The 18176-nt window shown below is 38.3% G+C and overlaps 2 protein-coding genes across 3 annotated transcripts; one reads left to right on the top strand and one right to left on the bottom strand.

Annotated features, from left to right (window-relative positions):
* Window positions 1-1821: 1821 nt before the first annotated feature.
* Window positions 1822-9599, top strand: LOC131315244 (subtilisin-like protease SBT2.4). Its single transcript, XM_058344386.1, has 10 exons — window positions 1822-1979; window positions 2491-2635; window positions 2837-3234; window positions 4175-4270; window positions 4855-4924; window positions 5366-5648; window positions 6732-7072; window positions 8080-8347; window positions 8671-8943; window positions 9039-9599. The coding sequence occupies exons 1-10, from the start codon at window positions 1840-1842 to the stop codon at window positions 9446-9448; spliced, it is 2424 nt and encodes an 807-aa protein (XP_058200369.1). The 5' UTR covers window positions 1822-1839; the 3' UTR covers window positions 9449-9599.
* On the bottom strand, window positions 9334-16398 carry LOC131315245 (O-fucosyltransferase 2). 2 transcript variants are annotated; one of them, XM_058344388.1, is made up of 11 exons: window positions 15811-16392; window positions 14483-14572; window positions 14294-14393; window positions 14111-14172; window positions 13902-13990; window positions 13174-13294; window positions 12890-13033; window positions 12424-12758; window positions 11902-12142; window positions 10838-11162; window positions 9334-9476 (listed from the first exon to the last, which is right to left on the bottom strand). In XM_058344388.1, the coding sequence occupies exons 1-10, from the start codon at window positions 16261-16263 to the stop codon at window positions 10848-10850; spliced, it is 1950 nt and encodes a 649-aa protein (XP_058200371.1). In that variant the 5' UTR covers window positions 16264-16392; the 3' UTR covers window positions 9334-9476; window positions 10838-10847. The 2 variants fall into 2 exon arrangements, with proteins under 2 accessions (XP_058200371.1, XP_058200370.1); XM_058344387.1 differs by lacking the exon at window positions 9334-9476 and having other exon boundaries at window positions 10084-11162; window positions 15811-16398.
* Window positions 16399-18176: the final 1778 nt, after the last annotated feature.

Raw genomic sequence — 18176 nt, forward strand, 5'->3', positions numbered from 1 at the left:
AGCTGTAAGAATGGAGATATCTGTATTTCCAATTTACGGCTACTATACTGTGCATACATTCGCTGGACTTGCCATTTCAAGAGCTTTGTTAGTTTTAAAAACAATAGGCGAGCATTGGGGCCGGGTGCGCCCCATGATCTAGAGTCAGTTTCTTCCCAAGATTTGGACCATTTCACGCGCACTGTTGAGCCCCGAACAGCAGCGTTGTAGCAAGTTAATTCATGCCGACTCTCCATCAATTATAAGCACTCGCGAAATATAGAATTGGCTTTCCATAGAGTGGGTGGCACCGCCGAGGTGAACAAGGGGGAGCTTGCCTGATCTTGATGAGAGTAGAAGATCGGACTCAAGGAGCTAGGCAAATATATGGCACAGAGGAAGGATCGATATTCTAGAAGCTTGTGTAACAATGAGCGTCTCACGCCAGACAAATTGAATTTCCGAACAATGTGTATTCGATGCGAATATTGTAGTAGCTAGCTAGCCTTTGCGCCATTAAATTTTTTTTGAGAACGGGAATTTATTGCATAAGCAGCTGGAACCCGGCTGTAAGAATAATATATATAGAGAGAGTATAGGAACATGGAGGAGGGAAATTGATTTATTAAAACCCGAAAATACAAACAATCAAGTAGAACTGCCGTCATTGCTTTCCTAGCTCTAGATTCGGCTGTTTTGCTAGCTTATGGTATATTACTGTAATTTAGTGCGGCTTCGATCCTGGCATGCAGATGGTGGATTAGTGCTTAAAGCCTAATATTCTTGGAGTTTAATTACAAAACCGATGTCAAGGCATAGCGTACACCGTAGGCGTAGCGTATGCTATTCTATCCTAGCAGATGGTGGATTTGTGCTTAAAGCAAATATATATGTACATAGCTATTTGTACTATATATGCACAAGGCTCCGTTTGTTTCGATGTAAAATATTTTTCATGTAAAATGTTTTTTCGGAAAACAAACTTCAAACTTTTATTTTTCGGTGTTTGGTTGGCGCTTGAAAATATTTTCAGAAATCAACAAAATAATGTAGAGGGAGAGAGGGGGGTTTAAACAGTAGAGAGATCTGAGAATATTGGAATTCAACGTGGGTCAGGACTAACGATTGAGGTAACTCAGCAGTAAGAATTGCAGTAGAAGGCAGCAGATTCATTTCGGAAAATAACTGACAAAAGATTTAAAGGTAAGTCATTTTCATTCAATTGATGGAAAATGTTTTACATATAAAATGTTTTCCTAATTTTTTATACAATCAAACACTGGAAAATAGATAAAATATTTTACCGGAAAATATTTTATTTCCAAACAAACAGAGCCTAAAGGCATGGCGTTGAGGAGGAAAATTTATTAGGTGATTTTGGAGCATCGTCATGGAACACCGTCACGTGATGCCTCAATGCCCTTCAACACCACACATTTTTGTGAAGATAGCAGGAAGCCATGACTTTATGTTCAAGGTTTCTAGGGCAAAGTTGGCAATATGACAGCATGCACACACGTTTTAGATACTCCCTCCTCTTTGCACAATAGTTTGAATACCAACAAAGAAGTTAAGAAATCTAACGGTTACTTTGAAGGTTTTGGACTGATCTTTTCTCTTTTCTTTAATTAAAAAGCAGTACTGTCAAATCCAGCTTTATTCACGTTAACATTGTGTTTAATCGTCTCTTTTTGCAATGCTTATTGATAAGAAAATGCTTCTTCTCTTCACCTTCTTCATTTGGAAAACGGACAAACTGATCAAACCCTAGATTCAGTTTCTTTCTTCTCTCTAATTCTTCTTCCCCTAGCCATGACAGAAGAGGAAACAGTATTGCTGGCTTCGTGGCGACCAGGATTGATGCTATCATTCGTCATTCTTACCGCTTGTGTTGCAGACGAGAGAGAGATATACCTGGTTTTAATGGAGGGTGATCCGGTTGCATTTCATCGAGGCCTGATGACGACTACCGAAGCAGGAGGAAAACTTGACTCCCACAGGTGCCAAAAATATAGATATACACTTGTTATGAGATCAAAAATTAGTGTGAATTGATTTCTTTCTCTCAAGCTTGTTTTTCAATCAAAGTCAGGGTGGCTTTACTAGTTTGATGAGAGGGTTCAAGTAAATCCTTGGGTTCAAAAAATTAGTACACTTTTGTATTTTTTTATTTGTAATTGATTTTCCTATATTGTTTCCGGCACTGAGTCGTTTGTGCGTAGCCAAAGTAAATGAAAATTTATATAAACTTGTGAATAAATAACTATTGTAGCTCAACAAAATAAAATAAATCAGGTCCATCAAATGTATAAGCAAATTTTTTTTTTATATAGAGTTTCATATTACAAAAAAATTCTGTAAGATTTTGTCGCCGTTCAACTGATAAAATGGCTTAAATTTTAGGAAATACTACTATCACATATGATCATTTCAACTGGGAATTCGCAAAAAAAAAAGTGCAATAATTTTTTCTCTATTATCATTTGATGTGTTGTGTGGTTTGTTTGATAGTGAAGTTTCAAAGGCATATGCAAAGAAGTTGGTGGATTCCCATGACAAAATTCTAAAGAGCACTCTGGAGACAGGAAGCTACAACAAGATTTATAGCTTCAAACACATTGTTAATGGCTTTGCAGTCCACACTTCCCCTTCTCAGGTCCTCTCTTTCATTTTTCTTTTTCAAATTAAACTTTTTCTTTTAAATTATTTCCCTTTTCAAAGTCATTTTTCATCATATATTCCATCAGTACAAATACTTTTTTTTTTAAATTTTTTTTTTGTAAGTCTGGTCGTATAACATAGATTTTATTCTGAATCTACCTTACACAAACTAGGTTTTTGTTCACTAAATTTTCAGGTTAAGAAAATTAAGAGTGCCGCTGGAGTGAAAGTGGTGGAGAGAGATAGGGGAGCCAAAATGATGACAAGTTACACCCCTCACTTCCTAGGGTTACCGGAGGATGTTTGGACGCAGGAAGGAGGGGAGACAAATGCAGGTGAAGGGATCGTGATCGGTTTCGTCGACACCGGAATCAACCCTTTTCACCCCAGCTTTGCTTATGACCCCGTAAACCCTTTCGCGTCGAATTTTTCTCATTTTTCCGGTGCTTGTGAAGAAGGTCCTCGATTTCCAGAAAATTCCTGCAATGGCAAGATAATTTCTGCAAGGTTTTTCTCAGCTGGAGCTCAAGCAGTTGCTACTCTTAATGCGTCAATGGATTTTCTCTCACCGTTTGATGCAGTTGGACATGGCAGGTAGGTACTATGCCTAGCTAATTGGCTAATTTAAGTTTTCCGGGAGAAAAAAAAAACCCAGCAATCTCATGCATAGATTTTGGGGAAAATGACAGCCAATGACATGTTTTGATAATTAATACACGCCAATGATATTTTCAGTATTAACAAATATTCTCAACATGTTCTTGGCGGGTATTAATTATCAAAACACGTCCTAGGCCGTCATTTTTCCCAGATTTTGTACTCAAGAAAACCATTGGGCCAGAGAATGCGCGGCCCATGCATGAGTAAACGTATTCAAATTATTTGTAATTTTTAAACTAAAAAATAATGTATTTACTAAAATAATTTTTTGATTTTTTTGCACCGTCAAATAAGATCTATATTGAACAAAAAGAATGCAGATAAAAAAAGAGAGAATATTTCGGTACGTACATTATTTTTAAGCTTAAAAATTGCACGTAATTTCGTAAGGGACTAACTTTATGGAACGGATGAAATACACTATTTAGCTGAGAGGGGGAAGCAATGCTCGCAAGTGCTCACTGTATTTTTTGCAACCTGCTATTGGAAATTATAAATAACACTTGCAATATTACGTCGCGTGTGAGGATAGTTATTTGTACTCTTCATTCTTTCTTTAGTAATTGCTCCCAAACAAAGAGCCAATCACGAGTAGCATTAATATATAGCAACATCCTCGTAATGACTCCAAACCCGTGGTGAGTTACGTGAGAGATCAATCACCTATAGATTTCCACGGCCCCTCCAAAAATTAGTACATCACAGCAGAACTTTAGAAGAGCAAGTCACGAGGGGGAATGCGAGATTTTAGCTTAAAATTAACAGGTAAATTGTGCTACGCGATAGACACGATTCTTCTTGATTCTCCGAGATGACACGAAAAATTCTCTCAAGTTAATAAAAAAAATCTTCTATAAATTAAACAATTTTGTAGCCATGTTGCATCAACTGCTGCTGGGAATTGTGGAGTTCCTGTGGTCGTGAATGGCTGCTACTACGGCCAAGCTAGCGGGATGGCGCCAAGTGCCCGGTATATATTCCATTACTAGCCACTACCAATTTTATGATCTGTGTGTGTGTTGTGTGAGATCCTTTTTGTATCCTCTTTCGTATTGAGATTAAATTCCCACAATCGGCAGTGAAAACTATGAGTTTTCCATCACCATTATTTTGGGCCCTATGGTGCATTAATTTCCGTCTCAACCATTCATCTTGTAAGGTAGTATTCTCTTTCAAAAAATTATTTTCACTAGACATCGATGGGTGTATCAAAATTTAAATATTGGTTTTTAAAACGGATTGTCATGGATAGTTTAACTTGATAGGATCAGGCCGTCCATTTTAGAAATTAAAATTCAACTTTTTATAAATCTATCAATCGATATCCAATCAAGCTGCGGATCAAAAAAAAAAATCCAATCAAGCTGAATATACTACACTATGGGTTCTACAAGATGAATGGTTCGAATTATAACAATAAACGCACGATGGGATCCACAATGGGCGGCAATGGTGGAAAATCCACCATTTCCACCGCAGACGGAAAGAATTTGCGTGATATGACGAGCTGCGTTAATTTAATTTGCATGTCTGGATACATTTTTAAAAACACAGGATCGCTGTTTACAAGGCTATATATCCGAGCATCGGGACTCTGGCAGATGTGGTTGCGGCAATTGATCAAGTAAAGTCTGGTCGATCTCTTCAACTCATTAATCACTGGTCACATGTAATTAATAATTGTAACGACATAATTTATTATGGACATGTATTAGGTTAATTTTAACATATACAGCAGCAAAAATATTTTTATAATTGTGAAACTTTTTATTGAATATTCAGGAAGTAGTTTTGCTAACTTGGAAGTAGCTAGTCTCACTCTTTTCTTCTGATATTGCTACGTAATGTTTATATGGATGATAATTACATTATACTGTATGTGGGATGCTATAGGACATTTTGTTGGATTAATCACGATAAATTAAGCTCTGGACGCCCTCATTAGGAAAAAATTACTACGTATTACTGTGCACCTTAATTATTACTAGTATTCATAAGGCACCATTAATTAGCACTTTCCAAAAAGAAAAGGAAAACTTAATTCCTGTGACTTCTTGTTGTGCAGGCAACACTAGAAGGAGTGGACATTTTGACACTGTCCGTTGGGCCAGATGAGCCACCAGAAGACACAATCACTTTCCTAAGCGTGTTTGATATATTCATGCTATCTGCAAACAGGGCCGGAGTGTTTGTGGTTCAGGCCGCCGGCAACCACGGTCCGAGCCCATACAGCGTGGTGTCTTATAGCCCTTGGGCCGTCGGCGTAGCTGCTTGCAGCACAGACAGGATTTACCCTGCTTCTCTCATTCTTGGCAATGGCCTCAAAGTTGGTGGGGTGGGATTATCAGGTAATTACATAACTTAATTTAGTTTTGGACATATTATTTTGTCATGGAAGTGCTTTAATTTGGACATGTACAGGTCCGGTAACAAAAAATGTGTTTGGAGCCATCTAAAGAAACATCTGTATGGCGATGATGATGTTGTGCCTGGACATGTGTGTGTATATATATATAGCACTGTTTATTTGGTGAGGTACTCTACCTCTAATTAAGTTCTAACCTCGTATGAATCTCATGTTGTCACCGCACCTGACATGCTTAACTATCTTTTTGTTTTGATGAAAAAAATGGAAGTAGAGGTATGGTGTATCCCGTCATCTCTGTCGGAAAAGTATTGTCCTGTCACACCACACAAGTATCTACATGTAGGGGACCTCACTCCATTTATGTCGGGACCAAAGTTAAGGTCTCACTACGTGTGAGTGGTATCAAGAGTATGTTTAGCTTCAATTAGTTGTTAAGAACTAACCCGGACCGTGTCCAAATAGATCGCAGGTTTCACCACTTGAGCTAATCCCTCATTGGTTACTGGCTTAGCTACAAATCCCTCCTTAATAAGTACAATTTTCAATCCCTACTCACTCTAATGGCATCAAATGAGGCCTTACAGTAGAAAAAATATCCAATCACATAAATCATGGGATATATGAGATTCCTTTGACCCAAATTAATTGGAGGAAACCCTCGTATGTTTTCACAGTAACACAAAAGTTCATCAAAGTGACGTAATACGTCATAAAATGTTACTGTCACATCATTCTACTTGATAATTCATCCAGAAATTATGTATTTTTCTTTTGCTATTTTATTTTGGGTTCGGATCCTCTTCAATTGGACTGAAGGAAACAGTTCTAATCTGAATTGCATATTAGGAAAATCAATAGTTCAGATCTGCTTACAGCTAGATTTTTTGTGTGAAGAATTTAATTTTGGACGATCAAAATTTTGACTGTCTGCTCCAATCCAAACCTTGGATGGGGAGAGGATCCATTCCTTTTATTTTCTCTTGTTTGCTTGCCATGTGCTTCTTCTTTCCTTTTCTCGTTAGTAGGTAATCTGAAAACAGAACAACGGTTTTTTCTAACACAGGACCAACTTTTGGAGATGGATTGTATAAATATAAGCTGGTGCTGGCCAAAGATGCAGTCAAGGCAGACGGCTCATTCCCCAAAACACCCCCATACACAGAAGAATGCCAATATCCAGAGGCACTGGATCCTCTTATTGTTCAAGGCAGTGTAGTGATCTGCAATTTCTCAGAAGGCTTTTACAATGGGACTTCTTCAGTCACAGCCATCATCGACACGGCTCAAGTCCTTGGATTCATGGGCTTTTTGCTAGTGGCAAACCCGGCTTATGGCGATTTTATTGCGGAGCCCATTCCATTCCCTGTTCCTGGCATTATGATTCCAAGAACAAGTGATTCTAAGGTACGTATTTCAGGTCCCCATTGGGGGGATTGGGACCCTTTCATTTTAGGGTCCGCTGTTTTGGGTAAATAATCTACTCAGCGGACCCTAACCACATGAACTAGTCATATTTGTACCGTGAATACAGAATTCAAGTAGACCCACAATTAAAGAACTCTGTAGGACCTTACCTTAATACAGAGCCTCCAGAACTTCTTTTGGAATGTTCTTCCAGTAATTTTTTTCGATTTTTCTTAAAGTTTTCGTTAACTAGAGAAAAATTTGAATTTTTTTCCCGTCATTGGCGGACTTTTTTTGCAAAAAAATATTATTTCTAAACAAAAAAAGGTTAACTCCTTTACAGAGTTCGAAGTTAGAAAAAAAAAAAATGACAAGAAGTTGAGAATATATAGTTAAGAGAAGACCAAGGAACTTCTATATAAAAAATACTATAAAAAAACTGGTTTATTAAGTGATTCCAGACAGGGTCCAATCTCAAAAGTATTTGTCTTCTTAGTTGTTCAATCAATCTTAACTCAAATTGCATCAAAACAAAAAAGAGATTGAATTCTTTCCATCGGCAGTGGAAAACCCCACTTTTTCACCACCACTTTTTTCGGTCCTACCATGTGTTTATTGTAGATCTGAACCGTTCATCTTGTAGACCCCACATAGTAGTGTATCCATGCAAAAAATAAACTTGATTGGACATCGATAGGAGTATCAAAAATTGAATTTTGCTTTGTAAAATGGATAGTTTATCTTTATTATTATTGACAGAAATTAGATCGTCCATTTTATAAACCAAAATTCAAAATTTGATATATCTATCGACTTCTGATCAAGTTGATTTTTTACATGGCAATACTATGTAGCGGGTCTTAAAATATGAACGGTTCAGATCACAATAATAGACACTCGGTGGGGCCCATAATAGGCGGTGTTGGAAAAGTGGGGTTTTACACAGGCGGTGGATAGAATTTATTCTAAAAAAACAAAAAAAAAATGTGGATTTATATATGTCACAGATAATATCAGAGTACTATGAGGAGAATGTACGTAGAGACAAACGGGGAGAGGTGACCAAATATGGAGGAAGTGCAGCCATATGTGATGGAAGAATTGCTTCTTACATGGGAAGAGCTCCTATAGTGAACAGATTCTCTTCAAGGGGTCCTGACTTCATAGACCATGATAGGAATCCAACAGATGTGTTGAAGCCTGATATTTTGGCACCAGGCCACCAGATTTGGGCTGCTTGGAGTCCCATCAGTGTTCTGGAGCCCATTCTATTTGGTAAGGTCATTTTACTGAGTGTTCTTATTAGGGAAAAGTTTTTGGTTGCAAATAGGGTATATAGTGCACGTGGTGGTATATTCATGGAAGTCTATAAAATGAACGTCTCGGATCATTAAAAGAAATCGTGATGGGTCCTATTTTATAAGAAATTATCGCATGAGAGGATGCTGATTCTTTCGAGGATTTGAAACATACAGCGTCTTAAGCAATGTAGTTGCACCTTAGTCATTATTAGATCAAGTTTTAGTCCGACTTGCATTTTCCAATTGAAAACTTTTTATATTAAATTTTTTTTTTTTTTTGCACACAACAATTTTTAGGAAACAACTTTGGTATGTTGTCCGGTACAAGCATGGCAACACCTCATATCGCCGGTGTAGCAGCCCTCATCAAGCAAAACAACCCGTCGTGGACGCCCTCGATGATTGCTTCAGCAATGTCAACAACTGCAAGGAAGTGTGACAACAATGGGGATCCCATTGTGGCTGAAGGTTCTGATCTCTACAGCTTATACACCGCCACTCCTTTTGATTTCGGGGCTGGTCTCGTCAACCCGTCCCGTGCCTTGGATCCAGGCCTCGTCTTCTCATCAGGTATATAATCAAATAAGGTCATGTTGTCAAAAGTTTGCGGGTTTGAATTGTTTTCCTAAAGCAATTGTTGTTATTTGATGTGGAAATGAAATCAGGATATGAGGACTATATCAACTTCTTGTGCTCTCTGCCAAACACTGATCCAGCAACAATCAAGACGGCAACTGGTGGATCATGCAACAGCCCCTTTAGCCACCCATCCGATCTCAACATCCCTTCGATCACAATATCAGCGCTGAGTGGGTCCCGGTTAGTGAGAAGAAGAGTGAAGAACATCGCGAACAAGACTGAGACGTACTCATGCGCGGTACAAGAGCCGAAAGGGGTGAGAGTCGAGTTGAATCCGTCTTGGTTCACGATTGCTCCAGAGGGGAGTCAAGACTTGGAAATAGGACTCAATGTGACACAAAACATAGATGACTTCGACTTTGGCGAGATTGTGTTGACAGGGAGTTTGAATCACATTGTGAGAATACCTCTGTCGATTTATCCGGTTTCCACATGAGGAATGACAAGTTTTTCTGCCTCGACTCCTGGATAAAGAACAGGAAAGGAGGGTCTACTAGTATAGTCAACAAAGCTTGTAGACAACCTCTATTAACAGAAGTAAAATGTTTGGTACGTTATAGAAAGGCAGACAGTTATTGCTGCTTTCTTGTTGATGGTGGGTTTTTTTTTGGTTGTTGCAACACTCTAGGTATTCTCTGTAATGTGAGACAGAGAGTTCTACAAATTTCCGATGGTTACGTAGTATAATCTAACGAATGCAAGGAGCAAAGCCGCTTTACTGAGTTTGTAAGGTCATGGCCCGATAATTTTCCCCCGATCCAAAAAATGACAGAAAATACTGTGAATCGAATAATTCTATACTGAAAAGTATAGGTTGAGGTTACAGTTGCCAGAAAGGGCAAAGAAAATTGAACTGATCTTGTTTTCCTTGCTTTTTGGGAACACCCATCAATTTGATATCTTATTCGATGCTTGTGCAGAACATAGTAAATGAAAATTCAAAAACATCTTCTGTTGCGTACGGAGAATTGTGTTATTCTCAGACGGAAAAAATTCCGGTCACAAGCCGCACAACAACAAACAGTAATTGCTCAGAAACAGAAAGACAGTATCAGCACATCAAGAAGGCTAAGGGAGAAGAGATGCAAATGCTTTCAATAGTTCGAATAATCTGCTTTCATTGAATAAGGAAAAAAAAATAATCAGAAACCTATTTTTCTCATTAACTTAAACCTTTTTTTTAAGCAAAAGATGATCCCAGTTAAACAAAGTAAAGAAAAAAAAAATACGACAAAACAAAACGAAAAAGCCGCTCAACACTGATGTCGGACCCAATACTCCGCTACTCATGAAGGTGGGTGGATGGAGGATCGTCACCGGATCTTACTCCCACCGAAAGATCGTCAATGGATCTGCCTTAAGACACCTTCATCGTCACTGTTAGAGAGCTCAAGAAGCCGCCTGAAATAAACAGACCAGGGTCTCCATGCAAGAGCTAGTACCAAACTCAGAACTCCTAGGACTCCAATGCCCAAAAATGATGGGGAGGGTGGGAGATGTTCCCTCTCTAAAGAGACAGTCTCAATCATCTCACAACCATGGATAGAGGGGAGGGGATAGAGGAGAGGAGAAGAGAGGAGCGAGAGCCGGATGGTAGGGGACTGAGAGGAAGAGAGGAAGGAAGAGAAGATTACAGGGAGAAACCCACCGCTCACCTCTCTCTCTCTCTCTAGAACTCTCTGGTCTCTCCAGACCCTAACTTGAACCTATTTGAGAATCCTATATTTTCTAATTTAATCTGAACCTATCTCGGTAATGAATGTTCCATGTGATTGGCTACAGTGATGAAACAATAAAGAATGGTACAAAAATAATTAAACAACACCTCAAATGGGTCATTCCTCCTCGGTACTGCACATGCATTCCTTGCACCGTGGATACCTGTACACACTGCGGCCCACAGGTCGTGCTCGGACCCGTTTAGTTTGTCTCACTGCTTTCTGTACTCTTCCTTCGAAAATTTTCCACTCAATTGTGTTGTTCTTCAAGAAGATGTCAGCAAGTCGGCGTTTGTTTGGCCTTATGGTTGGCATTTTTCCGCCACCATAATATACTCTGTATCCGGACACCAACGATGACAACTGACTCCCCGAGTCTGTCATAGCAAACGCATCGGCAGCTGTGCCGACAATGAAGTCCAGTGCAGCTAACTGCAAATGAAATCATGTAATTACAGGCTAGTACATCAGAAGTTACAAATAACGTCAGAATTGCTAATTCTCAGCTGCAAGAAATTGTAGGGGATGTTGTGGTGGATGTGGAACCGAATTGTAGGTTATAGCTAAGGATTACGTTTTAACAATATAAACTGACTACTGCATGAAGCTCGGAAACATATGGGTTGAAACCGCAGGCTGAAGAATTAAGTTGCTGCAAAAACTAAAAGCTTGTGCTGCAAAAACTGAAAATAAGACTTGAAATTACTTGGACTCCAAAATATGTTCCAAAAGCACCCCAAATCCAACTTCTCCAAAAATAAATTTTGAGGTCATTTTCAGCTTCGACAAATCACTTAGAATCCAGAATCTGATTGATAAACTTTTTTGGCAAACTTGGAAAAAGCTTCCCAGGTTTTATGCAAGCACACACATGGAATGAAGTAAAGAATGCAATACAAAAAGTTTGTATGCATTAAGAACCAACACACCAATACCCAGGGACCTGCACCCGAAAATGCAAAAGCATGCAAACATTTAAAACTTGTCTATACTCGATATGCCAACCACTAGTGCCCATTCTTTTCAAGAATGGATTGCCCGAAAGCCAAAATCCCCAAAACCAAGTTAAAGGTGCGGAGAGCTGGCGACATGGAAATACCAGAAAATAAAATTCTACTAGCAGTTAGCCTCAAAAATCCAGAAACACAATAAGATAGCTGCTCAAAAGTACCTGAGACGAGAAATTCATGAATGGTTGAATTTCAGAAGAGGAAAGCAAGCTCTCTTTAGTAACTAAATTAGGATACAAGCTGGTCAAGACAGCCAACCGTGACTTCCCTCCATAAATATGTGCACCAGCTAGAAACATGTGTGTCTTCCGGTTGAAACCAAGGGCAGCAAGCATAAGAACTGTTTCTTCAGGCATTAGAGGACATAAGCCTTCAGCCCTAAGTGTTGCTGGAGATTGTAACCTGCAACAAGGAAGATTTTAAGAAAAGAAGAAAGCCCATATAAATGTGAGACTGATGCTCCATTAAAAAAAAGAGACTTTAAAAGCATAAAAAATGTGAGGCATAAATAAGTCCAGCTTCGAGTCGAGGTTTTCTCCAGGACGTGAAGGAGAAAATAAGGACAAATGTCCACATATTCAATGCACTTGTCTCACAACCATCACTTTCATTTATCAAAGATGGTTAATACATCCTCCACAACATATACGTCAATATTATAGACGGATGAAAATGATGCATACTTTGCGGTCTTCTTTAGCTGCGTCAATGCAGGGAAATGGATCTCACGATATGATTCCAGTTCTCGTCTTTCGTCGTCTCCCCCACCAAACTCACACAAAGAATGAGCTACCATGTCAATTTCAAACCTCAGGTGTAAAGCTAAGAATTTGGAACCCTTCGTGGAACGACCTTTTTTCCTCTTCAATTTTGTTTCTGAAAATGGACCAACAAGATAATGATCCAACGGCCCGAGGTTTCTTCCATTTTGACGCATCCTTTTGAGAAGTAAAGCACCAGCTTCTTGTATTTTGGGAACAAACTTCAGTGCATGAAAATTACATCTGCACCGGAGCCTCTAGATGAAATCCCATAATTAGGAAGGGATGTAGAAAAAAGGACATCACATTAAGGATGAAGTAACCTTTGAATTTGGTAAGCTACAATAGCCAGTAGAAGTAGACTAAAATGTCAAAGGATAGAGATTACCTGCAACTGAAATGGTATTGGGTCCGATGACAGACGGTTTCCGTATCCAACAAAATGAACAACTCGGTTCCTATGTAAGATGGGAAGAATGTGTTTCAAGTAAAAGCTTGGCTTGGCTTCTTTCATGATTTCGGCATCTGTCACCTGACACATAATCTCTTTGATTTACTGACACAAACAACATTAAGCAGCGAAGCAAATCTTCATCAAAACTTATCCTAAATGAGAGAGAGAGAGAGAGAGAGAGAGAGAGAGAGAGAGAGAGAGAGAGAGAAGAATCTAACCACACTACCAATGGCCTCCAGATCTAATGACTGTAGCTCCTGAGGAAGTTCCTTCACAATGCGAATATCAGGCTTTAGGTAGTTGCTAAAATGCTCTTCCTGATAGATATCGCCGAATTGACTAAGAAATTATAGAATTCAACAGTCATTCTTCCATTTAAAAGAGTGACAAAGGATAAAACAATTTTGATGGAAAGTACTCAAATAACTTTTTAGCGTTCAACAGACACAAACACATTGGTATTTCACACAAGATAAACTATCAGTTTAAGCATGATTTGTTAGTTTACTTCCAAAAACAAGCACTAAAGTTGGGCAAAAGGCAATGGTCAATCTGCACATAGAGCACCTCCATGTTACATAAATATGCAAATTAATCTGAAACTAAACTCATAATCTGCATGACCAAAACACCAATTAAATCTGTTTTACTTGACGACAATTAAGCAATTAATAAAGCATACTGAGATTGATGCAGAAGCACAAAAGGTCGTTTTCTTTCCACAAACACTGATGAATTCTGTTGACCATGCGAAGACAAGATGATTCTTGAGGAACATAAAAGAAATGCTCCACAAGAGTAAATGAAGGATGAAATAAACTGAACAGCTGTTGACCCAACCCTTATGACCATCAATTTGAGAAGGGTAGAGGACATAAGAAATACACAAGCAACAAAAGGTTCAAATTAATACGCAACGAACATTAAGAAGACAGCAATACATCACCTTGGATCTCTCCAGACACTACTGTACAAAAATTTCGGAACAACAAGAGTTGCATTTAGCAAACGAGTGACAGCAACAGCATTGCAGACCTGTTGTTCAAAGATCAATAATTTAGTTTCATAGCATATATGAAGAAAATTACCGATTGCATCAATGCTTTAGAAGAATAAGCCATAAAACCAGGCACTTAAACCATAGAAGTAACTTACAGCTACTCGCTGCTGGTTTATCCCACCATTTGCACTAACCATGATGTATCCATTGTCTCCTCCTGAAAATGAGCGATATACAACATGTAAGAATCAACTGAGTCATGAAGCAAACAAACATATGCAGTCTCTATGTGTGTGTGTGTGTGTGTGTGTGAGAGAGAGAGAAAGAGAGAGAGGCACCGCTTGGTTCCCAGTTACGCTGGTCAGCACAAGGTCGCCATGTAGAAGCAAGGAGATATGGCTCCACCCATAATTCTCTCGGCTCAGGTTTATTCTGGCCCTGAACATTGCATCAGAATTATGGCATTGATACTTAGGAATTTACCCTAACCAACCCATTGCAGGAAGTACATTTACAAAGATGCCCACCTCTGCCAATGCATGCACAGCCTTAGCCAACAGTTTTGCATAAATGGTCTTCTGTGGCCTCTTCACTTTGCCAAGCTTTATCAATTCTTCCTGCAACCATTTCAATGGGACCATGAAAAAGAAACTGAGGACTTCACTTTTGAGCCAGTTTTAAAGTTTGTTACTCTTCAGCAAATAGGATAGTGTCACCCAACTTTCCAACCACTAGCGCAACTAATTGTTTCCCTTTTCCCTATATTTCCTTGATATCCACTGCTTCAATTATAGCAAAACATATATGTGGACTTACTCACCGACTTAGTTTGATCATACTTTTTAATTAATTAAACACCCAAAAGAAGAAAGACAAAAATTCAAATTGCCGAGACAAGGAGGAATTGGTGTTTTAATCCAGCAGGTACTCAATTAGGTGATTTGTGCTTTTGATTAGCATATCAATTTGGGTTCCCTCATAGAATGCACAAAAAATGAACCCCTCTGTGGCACATCTCACCGCAGCTCTGTAATTTCTTCACTACAATGCTAGAGTACATATTCCATTAATGTAGGATACAAATTCATTTCTACTATCCTCTTTTTGTTTCAATTCTTAGAATTCGCAAATGTCAAACCGGTTGGCATTGGCGATAAATACAGAGGCCTCTAAACTATAGTAACCCAGCCTAGATAGTTCAGGTTTCTTCCTACACTTATGGAATTTTGCACTAAAAGTAAATCTAGTTTGGCACTTCCTTTTTTGTCCAAATTTTGCTAATCCAAAATCATCTATTCTATATTATAAAGGGAGAGCATCTTTTGGTATGGACTAAAAATCGAAGCCTGCTCAAACTTTCCTTTTCCAGAAATACCCACCACATCGAAGCATAGCAGTTATTCTTCTCTTACTACCCAAGTTGCCGTTATCTCATCCTCACATTTCCCCACATTTCTCTATTCTCACAACCCAATTTATCAGAGAGATGCTCTACTCACATTTTCTGGTTTATTCCAACTTTTATCAACCGTTAATACAAAAGGATGAAATCTTGGGCCTGGGTCACCAAACACAAACATTTTGCTTAAAATCATGACTGAGTCGGTCTCTCCCTTTTAACTTCTTACCGATTCTTGTGAATATTGTTTCGTTTTCCTATTTCGTACTTGTGTTATACATTTCTATCTAATAGTTCGTTCAAGTGTAATTGCACATTATCTCATCAATTAAGGATTTTCCTTTCATTTTTCCGGGGAATCAATTGCATTCCAACAACTTATAGTAAATATATACTAAAAGAGGGTAGCATAAGTACTAGACATGACAGTTATTTTAAGATTGTATCAAACCGTACCCGAATCGACAACGTAGACGAATTAGCTCTCAAGAACCCGTATCTAAACCCATGATTCGAGTCCTGAATCCGCGAAAGCATCCACCAATTCACAACCAGAAAACAAGCCAACAACCCCACCGCACCCACCGCCACGCCCTTCGCCCGCTTCCTGTACCACACCTTCCCCAATCTCCTCTTACGCTGTTTCGACCCCGAAACAAGCCCTAACCGCTCCATGACTCCGAATCGAAACGAATTGGAGGGGGCATAAGAGGACGACGATCCGATGGGGTTCCTCGGCGAGCTTTGCCGGCTCCGGGGGGTGTTGGCGGTGGAAAGGGGCCGCGAGTGGAAGGAACGCGCGCGTCCATTGGGCTGATCCGGAGCCCTAGCCTCTGCTCCAACTCCATCACCTTGTTTTTCCTCTTTCTTTCTGGCGGTGGGTTCGATTGAGATCCCTATAGAGGCCATAAGTTACGACTGCATTTATTGGATGTGCAGTTGTGTATGGATTATGTGACGAGGGCGCGTTCTGTATGAGCTATATACCCTTCGGCTACATCTTGGGTTGGGGTGTGACGAGGGCACTTTCTGTACGAGGAGGTATTGTTGCCTGCGTAGCTGACGCCCCCGGCTAAGATTTTTATTTTTTAAATATTTATTTTTGTTATATGAGATACGGAGTAGATATTTTTTTATAATATATTATGTTTATTTAAAAAATAAATATTTATTTTAGTTAATGGAACATAGGTCCCAATGTTGACGTGGGTGCCGATCAATTTTTTTTTATACAATGTGCATATGCCGCGTGGGGTTCATTATGGGTCACACACAAATGATCTAATCTGTTAACAAATTTTGAAATATTTTTTCAAGTGGCCCCTATAAAAATAAGCTCAATTGAATATGTTTAAGTATTTGATTCAATCTTCTAATTTTTTCATTCAAAACGTAAACCTAACTTCTGAATGAAAAGTTAGAAAGTTGGATTAAGTACTTTCAGATATTCAATTAAGTTGATTTTTTACGGGATACTTGAAAAAAAATATTTAAAATTTATCAATGGATTCGATCATTTGTGTGGAATACGTAGTGGGCCCCACACATCATGTATACACCGTATGTATCCCACTTGTCTATCTATTTTCTGTTGCTTGAAAACACCCCTTATTTGTGCAATTTGTTTGTGATTGAAAAAAAAGTTATTGTCAAATATCAAGTTGTTTCCACTAATCAATAACTTGTTGATTATGTGAATAACTTGATAAAACACCATAAGTTGTTGCTGAAAATTTGTTAGTGGAAACATGGCTAAATATACACAAACGTGAGGCTCCAAACACAATGCACCACTACTATGTATAGAGCCCACATGTTCATGTGAGTGGGTTGTGTATTTGTTAGGGTATATATGTTTGTGGTTTTAGAATTTTTCTTTTTTGGGTTCTAAAAGTCTACAAATACAACTTTAGCCTTGTTTGGCAAAAACAAGCGATCCGCTTAGTTTTTTGTTTTGTTTATTTTTTTTTTTTTTGCATTTGTTAATTTTTCATTAAATTCTAATGAATTAGTGATTTGTCTTAATAAGAGTAATCAGAAAAATAAAAATTTATTAGAAAATTGATTTTGCCACTCCCCTTTTTGTTAATGACACTCTCCTTCTCTCAGAAAACAAATCATCTAATAAAGATACAAAGGGAAGTGACAAAATCACTCCCCATTTATTATCCAAAATCAATTTTTCAATAAAGACAAAAATAAGCCAAAAAAAACTTTTTTTTACGTTTTGATTATAATTTTTTACTTTTTTGATTTCTCTCGGTTAAGACAAATAGATAATTCATAAGAATTTAACGCAAAACTAACAAATACAAAAAAATAGATTAAATTATATAAAAGCCAAGTGACTTATTCTTGTCAAACCAGGAACAAAAGCAGTTCTACATGCTACAACATTAATTCAGGGCAAATACATTAATGTAGCTAAATTAATTGCTTTTTTAGCTAATTTATCATAGCCCGTCAATGTGATTTACATGTATGAACTAGTCCACGCTAAATGAATCGTGAACTCCTAGTGAACCTACATGTAAATCACATTGATGGCATTAAACGTCACTCATGAATACCAATATCAAGAGGCCGGTAGAGAGGCAGAGATGGCAATAACCAATGGATATCAAATTAGACTTACATTCATCGGGGCAGTTTTAACTTGGTATTTAACAGGGAATTCAATTTTATTTTGTAACTTGAAAAAATCAAACCCGAACACAATTTGCCTTCGAGCCGTATAATACATATCACTACATAAATGCCTTCACACACACAACATGTGACCTCGAATACATTATTCATATAAATGCTTTCATAAATACACA

This window comes from Rhododendron vialii, chromosome 13a (genome assembly GCF_030253575.1).
Source record: "Rhododendron vialii isolate Sample 1 chromosome 13a, ASM3025357v1".
In the NCBI taxonomy this organism is placed as follows: Eukaryota; Viridiplantae; Streptophyta; class Magnoliopsida; order Ericales; family Ericaceae; genus Rhododendron; species Rhododendron vialii.

Excerpts from the sequence above, each read along its gene's own strand:
- LOC131315245 (XM_058344388.1), bottom strand. The coding sequence starts at position 16,263 with ATGGCCTCTATAGGGATCTCAATCGAACCCACCGCCAGAAAGAAAGAG. Across the intron at positions 12,143-12,423 it reads CAGCTAAAGAAGACCGCAAA|GTTACAATCTCCAGCAACAC; the intron begins GTATGCATCATT and ends TCCTTGTTGCAG. Across the intron at positions 11,163-11,901 it reads TCATGAATTTCTCGTCTCAG|TTAGCTGCACTGGACTTCAT; the intron begins GTACTTTTGAGC and ends TTTCATTTGCAG.
- LOC131315244 (XM_058344386.1), top strand. The coding sequence starts at position 1,840 with ATGCTATCATTCGTCATTCTTACCGCTTGTGTTGCAGACGAGAGAGAG. Across the intron at positions 2,636-2,836 it reads TCCACACTTCCCCTTCTCAG|GTTAAGAAAATTAAGAGTGC; the intron begins GTCCTCTCTTTC and ends CTAAATTTTCAG. Across the intron at positions 5,649-6,731 it reads TGGTGGGGTGGGATTATCAG|GACCAACTTTTGGAGATGGA; the intron begins GTAATTACATAA and ends TTTCTAACACAG.